This window comes from Eimeria necatrix, genomic scaffold (assembly GCF_000499385.1).
Source record: "Eimeria necatrix Houghton genomic scaffold, Enh_scaff953, whole genome shotgun sequence".
Classification (NCBI taxonomy): domain Eukaryota; phylum Apicomplexa; class Conoidasida; order Eucoccidiorida; family Eimeriidae; genus Eimeria; species Eimeria necatrix.
In genome coordinates this window covers 2,211-12,500 of record NW_013654749.1, presented here as the reverse complement: position 1 = coordinate 12,500, position 10,290 = coordinate 2,211, and the positions used below count along the sequence as shown (strand labels likewise).

The following is a 10,290-nucleotide window of genomic DNA, read 5'->3' as shown; positions in this document are numbered from 1 at the left end:
CTTCTGTTGCTGTTGCTGCTTCTGCTGCTGCTGCTCCTTGGTGCTGCTGCTGCTGCTCTGACGGCCGCCCGCTGCTGCCCCCGCGCACCGCTCGCGCGCTCTCCCAGGCAATCATCGCGTCTGCCAGCGCAGCTGCAGGGGCAGTCTGCTGCTGCTGCTGCTGCTGCTGCTGCTGCTGCTGCTGCTGTGTTGCAGCAGCAGCAACGCGGTCTCGCTTCAGAGTCGTCCTATAGAAGTACTCATGCAAGGCCCCCACCACCAGGCCCAGAAAGACCTTGAGGCTGGGGGCCACCTTTGCTTCACAAAGAGCAGCAGCAGCAGGAGCAGCAGCAGCAGCAGCAGCAGCGGGAGCAGCAGCAGCAGCAGCAGCAGCAGCGCTGTGGCCTGACGCGGCGGCCCCTGAGCCTCCCCTCAACGCCGCAGCAGCCGTTGCGAGTGTGGCGCTGCTCTCAGCTGCAGCAGCAGCGGCTGCAGCAGTAGCAGCAGCAGCAGCAGCTGCTGCTGCTGCTGCTGCTGGCTCCTCTGTGTCTGTGTGGCAGCGCATTCGATACTCTACTATCGGCAGCAGCAGCAAGCAGCAAAGCAGCTCCCTGCAGCAGCCGCTGCAGTCAATGCGGGCAAAGACAGAGCCGCAGGGGCTCGCAACAAACCACCGCGCGCAGCTGCAGCAGCAGCAGCAGCTGCTGCTGCTGCTGCAGCAGCAGCTGCTGCCTTCGCCGCCCGCCTTCGCCTCGCCCCCCGACCTCAAGGCTCGACGCCTGCTGCAGCTGCTGCAGCAGCAGCTGCACGGCGCCGCTGCTGCTGCTGCTGCTGCTGCTGCTGCAGCCCTCGTGTCCAGAGGCACCACAGCAACGGGCTGGCTCTCTTCACCAGGGGACCGCTTTGCCTGCAGCAGCAGCAGCAGCGTGCTGCTGCTGCTGCAGCAGCTCCTGCCGCTGCTGCTGCTGCTGCTGCAGCTGCTGCTGCTGCTGCTATCTGCGGGGACTACCCCGCTGGGCTTAACCGGTGGGTCTGCACTTGCTGCAGCAGCGCCGTCTACCCCGGGTATCTGTACAGCTGGGCTGACGGCAGCAGCAGCTGCTGCTGCTGCAGCAGCAGCAGTTTGCTGCTCCACACTAAACCGCAGCAGCAGCAGCTGCGCAGGGACTCCATCGCCTAAAAGCTTTGCTACGTTGCTACGCATAAACAGCAGCGGATTGCTGCAGGGCCGGCCCGCCTTGGGTTCGCCTTCTGCTGCTGCTGCTGCTGCTGCTGCTGCTGCTGCTGCTGCTGCTGGAAGGGGAGGAAGCGCCTCCTCCAGCAAGGAAGGACCTGCAGCAGCAGCAGCAGCAGCAGCAGCAGCTTCTCTGCAAGGCGCTGGGACCTGGGGGCCTAAGGTGGGTGAGTTGAATGGAGAGGCCCACACGCTGCCGTTGCTGCTGATGCTTCTGCTGCTGCAGCTCCTGCTGCAGCTGCTGCTGATGCTGCTGCTGCTGCAGCAGCACTCCGAACAGGAGCACCTGCTGCCTAAGATCTGCTGCAGCGTCTGTATGGCATCCTCGCAGTCCACGCAGACCGTGCTGCAGTGCGCGAACCCCCCGAGCCCAGCAGCAGCAGCAGCAGCAGCAGCAGCAGCAGCAGCAGCAGCACCTGCAGCAGCAGCAGCAGCAGCAGGGCCTTCAAGAGCCACTGCTTCCCACTTGCACTCCTTCAGAGCTGCTTCGGGCGCATGCAGCCGCCGCAGGCGCCCGCGGCCTCCGCACTGCTGCCACTGGCGCTGCGCTGCAGCGCCCTCCGCTTGCTGCTGCTGCTGCTGCAGCTGCTGCTGCAGCTGCTGCTGCAGCTGCTGCTGCAGCTGCTGCTGCGGGGGGGGCCGCACGTGCTGGAGAGAGGGCGGCCCCGGGGCCGCCATGGCCGGTGCTGCTGCTTGCGCCTCGCGGGCCTGAGCAGCAACTCGCGAACAAGTTGCTGCTGCTGCTGCTGCTGCTGCTGCTGCTGCTGCCGCTACAGGCCCCCCTCGCTGGCTGTCGGTTGCATTCTTCGGGCCTTGGAGGCCCTAATTGGCCTCTCAAGCGCCGCCTGCTGCTGCTGCTGCTGCTGCTGCAGCCCCGTGCTGCAGTCCGCTGCCTACGGGTGCAGCAGCAGCGCTGCAGCAGCAGCAGCAACGCCGGGGGTCCCACAAGCAGCAGCTGCTGCCTCGCTCCTGCTGCAGTGCTGCAGCGACCGGCCGTAGCAACCGCCAGCTACCTGCTGGAGCTGCCCCGAGCCGCGCGCTCCGCTGCTGCTGCTGCTGCTGCTGCTGCTGCTGCTGCTGCTGCTGCTGCTGGGCTCATGGAAAGCAGCAAGCATCAGCCTGGGCTCGATCCAACAGCAGCAAACGAAGCCCCGCCGCCGCCCTCCCCATGACTCTGCCCTACAGCGCTGCGAGGAGCTGCGGGGGCTCCGGGGTCCCCGGGTGCAGCAGCAGCAGCAGCAGCAGCGCGAGCAGCAGCAGCAGCAGCAGCAGCAGCAGCAGCTGCGCGTGTGTCGGGCTGCAGGTGCGCGAGGGCAGAGTCGAAGTTTAAAGGAAGTGGGAATTGACAACGGAGGCGGAGGAAGCGGGGAGGCTGGGGTGTACGTACAGCTGGTTCGGCGCTGCTGCTGCTGCGCTGCTGCGCTGCTGCTGCGCTGAGGTGTATGTACACCGCAGAGGCGCAGCTGCTGCTGCGGCCTGTCTTTGGGGGGACTGAGGGGCCCCCAGAAAGAAGGAAAGGGCCTAAAATGGAGACAAGGGCTTTGAGCAGCAGTTGAAATGGCTTGAGGGGCCTGCTGTCTTCGGCGCTGCTGCTGCTTCTGCTGCTGCTGCTGCGCTGCTGCTGCCACGGCCAGCAGCACGGAGGGCCGGCAGGGCTGTCGCGGCTCCCAGAGACCCTCCAAAGACAAACAAAGATCAAACAACACAAACCAAAGACACAGAACTGCTGCTGCTGCTGGGGGCAGCAGCAGCAGCAGCAGCAGCAGCGAGAGCAGCAGCAGACGCCTTGGGCTCCTGCGACTTTGCGGCGAGTAGCGGGGCCACCCCAGCCAGCCCCGCAGCCGCCGCGCCCGCGCAGCAGCTCCCAACTCCAAAAAAGAAACTCAAATGGATTTCTTTTTCTTTTTTTGAATTAAATTCGACAAAAAAAAGCCAACAGCCAGCGCAGCAGGCCCTCCCTGCGGGCTGCGCGCCGCCTCCGCCGCCGCGCGCCTCCCAGCGCCAGCGCCTCTCCACACCACCTCCCCCGATTTCTGCCGCGCCGGCCCCCCCTGCCGGTTTTATTTCTTTTTTTTATTTAATTCTTCGTTTGGGCTTTGCTGCGCGTTTTAATTTCGCGGAGTTTCGCGCGAAACGCCCCGCGCGCGCAGCAGCAGCAGCCCGCTGAGGGGAGGTTGCTCTGCGGCTGCTGCTGCAGCAGCAGCGCCTCTCGCGCCTGCAAACGGCCCCAAAACTCCGCTTTTTTCGCCCAATTAAATCCCTAATTTGTTTTCAAATTGCTTTTTAAACTCCAGTTCGAATTGCGGTGCTCAGCAGCGCCCCACCAGCCCAAACAGCCCCCCTCCACTCCCGGCGCTCGCGCTGCTGCTGCTGCTGGCGCTGCAGCAGCTCCCCCCCCTCCCCTGCGCCTTCCCGCCTCCCCACACTCAAATTTATTCTTCTTTTTGACTTTATTTGTTTTTCTAAGTCTTTAAAAACCACAAAAAAGGGTTTTCAACCCCCAAAGGGGCCCCCGCGCCGCAGCTGCCCCGCGGGCCGCCCCCCGGCCCCCAGCACACACCGCCACAACAGCAGCAGCGCCGCTGCAGCAGCAGCCCACACTGTGGGGCCCCAGCTAGCTGCCCAGCTAGCTGCCCAGCTAGCTGTAGCTAGCTGAACGGCTAGCCAGGCGACCACAGCCGGCTAGCTCGGTGGCTAGCTGGGCAGCTAGCCAGCAGGTAGAAGCAGCTAGCTTGGTAGGGGGCCCGTGGCTAGCTAGTTCTGCAGCTGCCCCCGCGCCCCACAGCTAGCTGCAGCTAGCTGCAGCAGCTAGCTCTGCTGCAGTGTGGCTAGCTGGCCAAGTTGCTAGGTAGTGCGCCCGCTCTATTCTGCCCATCCAGACAGCTAGCTGGCTGCATGTTAAGTGGCTAGCTAGCTGGCTAGCTAGCTAGCTAGCTAGCTAGCTGTGTGTGTGTTTAGCCATCTAGCTGCAGCTAGCTAGCTAGCTAGCTGCATGCGTGGCTAGCTAGCTAGCTAGCTAGCTAGCTGCAGCGTCGTTTTGGCAGTTAGGGGTGGACGCGCGCGGGAGTTAGGAAGTTGCTGCTACTAATTTGTTGAGTTTGCTGCTGCTGCTGCTGCTGCTGCTGCTGCTGCTGCTGCTGCTTTGACAAGTGGGGAGAGCGGGGCGAAGTTCGCCGGGCCCAAAACAAAGATTAGGTGCGGCTGGCTTTGCCTGGGGAGGCCTCTGCTGCTGCTGCTGCTGCTGCTGCTGCTGCTGCAGCATTAGCTGCGTGCGGCGCCTTGGCTGCCTCAGCAGCACCTGCAGCAGCCGGCGCTGCTGCTGCAGCAGGCGCAGCGCCTGCTGCAGCAGCTCCCCCCGCGCCCCCGCCGCCGCCGCCGCCGCCGCTGCTGCTGCTGCTGCTGCTGCTGCTGCTGCTGCTGCTGCTGCGGGTGCGGACGTGGGCCAGGGTTATCAGAAAAAGGTTCTTGTCGCGGAGAGAAGCAAAGAAAAGAGGAATGCAGTTGCCCGAAGCAGCAAGGTGCAGCGCAGCACAGAAGTCTGTGGGGCGAATGCCCGCAGAGCAGTCCACCCGCAGCAGCTGGCTGCTGCTGTGCAGCAAAGCTTTGACGGACTGCAGCGCAACAACTCGGCTTTTTGCTTCGCAAGACAGCAGCAAACTGTCTTCTCCGCTGCTCAGACGCACCACGCACTCCAGACGCGACTTGTCCTGCAGCAGCAGCAGCAGCAGCAGCAGCAGCAGCAGCAGCAGCGGCGGCGGCGGAGGAGGAGGAGGAGGAGGAGGCAGCGCAGCAGCAGCAGCAGCAGGTGGCACACACACGCAGACACACAAACAGCTCGCTGGAAGACACCCCGAACTGCAGCAGCAGCAGCAGCAGCAGCAGCAGCAGCAGCAGCAGCAGCAGCAGGCTTGAAGAGCAGCAGCAGCTGAAGAGCCCTATCCGGACTTTGCTGCTCCGGCAGTGCAGCAAAAGCGGGCGTCTAACAACAACGCCAACAACACCATCAACACCAACAACACCAGCAGCAGCAGCAACAGCAGCAGCAGCAGCAGCAGCAGCAGCAGCAGCAGCAGCAGCAGCAGCAGCAGCAGGGGGCGCACTTGGAGGATGAGTCCGACAGCAAGTCCCTCTTTGAGGGCTTCAGCCATTTCGGGGCGAAAGTGCTGCGCCAGCTGCTGCTCGCTGCCGCTGAGGGCCTCGAGGGGGATCTGCAGCGGGTCGCTGCTGTCGCCGCAGCAGCCGCTGCATGCGTTTCCCATTGCCCGGCGCAGGGCCTAGGGTTTAGGGTTTAGGGTTTAGGGTTTAGGGTTTAGGGTTTAGGGTTTGGGGTTTAGGGTTTGGGGGTTGGGGGCTGCTGCCGCCGGCGGCGCCAGCGGCGCTCAGGAATCGCCCGCGCGCCGCGCCTGCTGCTGCGGACTCCTCGAAAGCCCCTTTTGAAGAATTAAAAGTAAAAATGAATTTGGGAAATTAAAATAAAAGAAAAAACTCGGAAAAGAAGGCGAAGAGCTGCAGGCGGCGCAGCGGCGCTCGGCTGCAGGTCACTGCAGCAGCGGACGGCGCGGCAGCGCAGCGGCGCCTCGAGCCGACGCAGCCGCCGCGGAATTCAAAAAGATTAATTTTAAATTCAATTCAATAAATCCAAACAAAAGAAATAAAAGATGTGCGGCCAGAAGAAACTGCAAACGCAGCAGCGCGGCCGGCGCAGCCGCTGCTGCCTTCGCTGGCCGCTAACCGACGCCGCCCGCTCAGCTGTACGTACACCTCCCCAGCGCTCCTTCTCACTTTCAAATTTATTCGCCACTCGCAACTCTTCACTTCTTTCAAAACTGAAACTCTGGCGAACTCTGGGGCTGCGGACACGCCGGCGCCGCTGCGGTCGCTCGGCCGCTGCTGTCCAGCAGCAGCAGCAGCAGCAGCAGCAGCGGCAGCGCTGCCTCTCCTGCCGGCCCCGCTTCTCCGCCTTTTCGCCCCATTTTAATTGCAATTTAATTGCAAATGCTCTTTTTTTCCTTTTAGTTTCCTTTTTCCTCAAAGATCGCAACAAAACGCGCCGCTTTCCGCAGCTTTCCGCAGCTTTCCGCCGCCGCCGGGCCGCTGCGGTCTTCGGCGCAGAGCCGCTGCCGGAGCCGCAGCTGCTCCGCTGTACATCCACCTCCGCTCCGCGCCCTCTTTACTTTCTTTTTTCAATTAAATGCATTTATTTCATTTCCACTCTTCAATTCCACTTCTCTGAGGGTAAATCCCCCAAAAAAGCCACACACACAGCTGCAGCACGCACACAACACCCCCAGCCAGCCACACAGCCCAAAGTGGCCTCCAGAGGCCTCTTGGGGGCCTCTGGGGGCCCCTGGGGGCCCCCAGGGGGTCATTTAGGGGCCCCCTGGGGGCCCCCAGGAGGTCATTTGGGGGCCCCCTGGGGACCCCCAAATAGGCCGCTGAGGATTCCCCAGGGGGCCCCCTGGGGGGCCCCGGGGGGCCCCAGGGGGGCCCCGGGGGGCCCCCAATAAGCAGCATAGGCAGCTGCTGCTGTAGCTAGCTAATACAGACTGCAGCTAGCCAGCTGCAGCTTTGCTGGTGCTCTAGCTAGCCAACACAAGCCCTGCTGCTGCTGCTGTAGCCAGGCAGCAGTAGCTTTGCTGCTGCAGCATATCTGCTGCTGCAGCAGCTTTGCTGCTGCAGCGGTTCTGTTGCTGCAGCTGATTTTCTGCTGCAGCAACTGGTCAACAAAGGCTGCGCTGCTGCGCTGCTGCTCGCTGTTTGCCGCAGCAGCGAGGGGCTCCCAGATCTGTGCTGCTGCTCTACAGAGACGCAGCGGCAGCAGCAGCAGCAGCAGCAGCAGCAATAGCAGCAGCAGCAGCAGCAGCAGCCTTTACCTCGATCACCAGCCTCATAATCTGTGCAGCAGCTATATCAAGCCCACGGCAGCTGAGCTTGTTACAAGGCAGCACCTCTGCTGTTGCTGCTGCAGCAGCAGAAGCAGGTGCAGCAGCAGCAGCAGCTGCTGCTGCTGCTGCTAGCAAGACTGGGGCGCTGGGCCTGGGCCGCTGCTCTCGGGGGCCCCCACAGGGGCCCCTGTGGGGCCCCCTAAATCCCAGGGGGCCCCCCTAAACCCCAGGGGGCCCCCTAAACCCCAGGGGGCCCCCTAAACCCCAGGGGGCCCCCTAAACCCCAGGGGGCCCCCAAATGTACAAAAATGATTTTTGATATCAAGTGAAGTGGCAAAAGTTGAAGGGAATTGTTGGGCTGGGCTGTACGTACACTGCAATTGCATGCGAGACAAAATAGTTGGAAAAGGAATTTTGAAAGTAATTATAATTACAATTGTGAATATAAGTATAAATGTAACTGTTTAAATAAATATAAATACAAATATAAATATAAATATAAATATAAATATAAATATAAATATAAATATAAATATAAATATAAATATAAATTTGTTTTAAATGGCATGCACAACGAGCATGTGTGTATGTACACCTGAACGCATTGGCAGGTATTTATAAGAGAAGTAAGAAAGGAAAACAAATAAATAAATAAATAAGTATAAATAAATGAATATAAATAAATAAATAAATAAAAATAAATGTATAATCATATATAAATAAATGATTTTAAATAAATAAATAATTTTTAATTTATATAAATTGTTCGTGGAAGTTTATTTATCCTCTTGGGGCCTTTTAGAAGCAAAAAGAACAAAGAAGAGCCACATCAGCGCTAAACCCTAAACCCTAAACCCTAAACCCTAAACCCTAAACCCTAAACCCTTGACGCTAAGTCCCACTTCTCAGGCACATAATACTCCTCGCTAATCCCTCGGTGCACGCTTTTCTCGTGTCCCCCACCAGCCAACCTAAACTCCAAACCCTAAACCCTAAACCCCAAACCCTAAACCCCAAACCCTAAACCCTAAACCCTAAACCCTAAATCCTGCTCGCGTCCGCATGCACACAGCGAGTGGAGTGCAGCAGCACAAGGGAGCCGGGCGCTCGCAAGTCGTTTAAAAGAGTAAAAAGAATTATTTTGAAAGTAAATAAAAATGAATTTTAATTTTGGAATTATTTTTTAATTTTCGCAAGTTAAAGTCCACACTTTCCCATTTGCTTCAACGCAGCAGCAGCAGCAGACCCGCTGCAGCCCCGGAGTGTCGGAGTCCGCGGAAAAGCGAAAAAACTCCAAAAAAAGAAATAAATTAAAATTAAAATGAATTTTGATTTTAATTTAATTCTTTTTAATTAAAAAGGAATTCAATTTTAACCAAAAAGACCCTCGCGGACCCCTGACGCCGCAAGCCCAGCTTCCAGCTTCGATCCGGCGGCGGCGCAGACCCAGTGGAGCTGCAGCCACCGTCGATTGGGCTCTTTTCTCCGCGTTTTTGCGTTTTTTTCAAAACCAATGAAATAAATTTAAAGAATTCCATTTAAATACCTTTTTAAAACTCCGCGAGGCGCCGCTTTTGAGGCCGGATCGGCCTCGTTCGCAGTGGTTTCCCGCAGTGTTCCGGGATGTCTGTACACCCGAAAATGGACACTTTCGAGTGGGCCGAAGACTACGCAGCCCTTTGCTCTCATTTAAACATTTATGTGAGTTTTGGGGCTCACGGAAAGGAGCTGCGGGCTGCAAAAGACTTAAAACCCGGCGAAGTCTTCTTAATCGAGGCCCCCCTGGTGGCCTGGCCCATTGCTGCTTCTGCTGCTTTCTCCAGCTTCACCCTCTGCGAGAACTGCCTCAAGATAAAGCCCTACGAGGGCCCGGGGCCAGACCCCACGCAGCCCAAGAAGCAGCAGCAGCAGCAGCAGCAGCAGCAGCAGCAGCAGCAGCAGAAACAGGAGCAGGAGAGCGCGGGGGCTGCAGCAGCAGCAGCAGCAGCAGCAGCGAAGCAGCAAACTGCAGCGGGAGAAGCAGCAAATGGAGCAGCAGAAGAAACTCTAGACGAAGAGCAGCAGCCCATTTGCATGCATGATGCTGAAGGCAATCTTCTTTGGTTCTGCAGCCCCCGCTGCTACCAGCAGGCCTGGGGGCAGCCGCTGCGGCCAGCAGCAGCAGCAGCAGCAGCAGCAGCAGCAGAAGGAGCAGCAGCAGCAGCAGCAGCAGATGGGGTGGGCGCGCCCGCAGAAGACTCGCCGGAGTCGGCGCTCCGCAAGCGGGACCCCCAGGGCTGCCTCAAGGCCCCTTCCCCTGGCAGCAGCAGCAGCAGCAGCAGCAGCAGCAGCAGCAGCAGCAGCAGCAGCAGAGGGCCGTGGGCGTATGGCTGGCAGGAGATTCTGTCCCCTGCTGCGCTGCGGACGCTGCGGGGCCTGGACCAGCAGCTGCGCCGCCCGCTGGAGGCAGCGCCCGCAGCAGCAGCAGCAGAAGCAGCAGCAGCAGGAGCAGCAGCAGCAGCAGCAGCAGCAGCAGCAGACGAGAACCCCATAGGCCTGGAGGCCCTCGGGCGAGTGGTGGCCCGCATAGCAGCAGCAGCAGCAACTTTGCGCAGCACGGGGTGGGCCCCGGAAGCAGCTTATGCTGAGGCTTGCCGGCCTTTTTTGCGGTTTGCTGCTGCTGCTGCAGCAGAAGCAGCAGCAGCATTTGACGTGGCAGGCGCTGCTGCAGTGCTGCAGCAAGTGATGGGCGAGCCCGTTGCTGCTGCAGCAGGAGCAGCAGCAGCAGCAGCAGTCCTCGGAGAAGCAGCAGTGGCCCACCTCTTGGGGGCCCTCATGAGGAATGCGCAGCTGCTGCTGATCTGGGGGGCCTCCTGCTGCGGCAGTTTGCTGCTGCTGCGTGCTGCAGGGCTTTTCGTGCTGCAGTCCTGCTGCAACCACAGCTGCAGCCCCAACTGCAGCACGGAAGCTGCTGCTGCTGCTGCTGCTGTTGCGCTCGCAGCAGCAAAACCTGTTGCTGCTGGAACTGAACTAACTCTCTCTTATATTCCTTTGGCTTTGCCCAGGCAGCAGCGCCAGGCCCTCCTCAGCAGCAGCTACGGCTTCCTTTGCTGCTGCCCCAGGTGCGAGGCCGAGGCCCAGCAGCAGCAGCAGCAGCAGCAGCAGCAGCAGGAGCAGCAGCAGCAGGAGCAGCAGCAGCAGCAGCAGGAGTAG

General features: G+C 59.9%; 3 protein-coding genes across 3 annotated transcripts in view; 1 reads left to right on the top strand and 2 right to left on the bottom strand.

Moving 5' to 3' along the window:
• Window positions 1–2,328, bottom strand: part of ENH_00084060 (hypothetical protein, conserved) — a gene marked incomplete at both ends in the record, with an annotated part of 4,146 nt that extends 1,818 nt beyond the window's left edge. The window contains 2 exons of the mRNA XM_013583488.1: window positions 1–1,921; window positions 2,227–2,328. The exon at window positions 1–1,921 is cut by the window's left edge and continues 1,818 nt beyond it. Of these exons, the coding sequence (XP_013438942.1) occupies window positions 1–1,921; window positions 2,227–2,328 (2,023 nt within the window). The remainder of the gene's footprint in view (window positions 1,922–2,226) is intronic.
• A 2,076-nt stretch (window positions 2,329–4,404) lies between these two features.
• ENH_00084050 (hypothetical protein, conserved) lies at window positions 4,405–5,472 on the bottom strand (the record flags this gene model as incomplete). The annotated part of the gene is made up of 2 exons (XM_013583487.1): window positions 4,405–4,920; window positions 5,314–5,472. The coding sequence occupies 2 exons, from the start codon at window positions 5,470–5,472 to the stop codon at window positions 4,405–4,407; spliced, it is 675 nt and encodes a 224-aa protein (XP_013438941.1).
• A 3,249-nt stretch (window positions 5,473–8,721) lies between these two features.
• Window positions 8,722–10,290, top strand: ENH_00084040 (hypothetical protein, conserved; the record flags this gene model as incomplete). The annotated part of the gene is made up of 1 exon (XM_013583486.1): window positions 8,722–10,290. The coding sequence occupies one exon, from the start codon at window positions 8,722–8,724 to the stop codon at window positions 10,288–10,290; it is 1,569 nt and encodes a 522-aa protein (XP_013438940.1).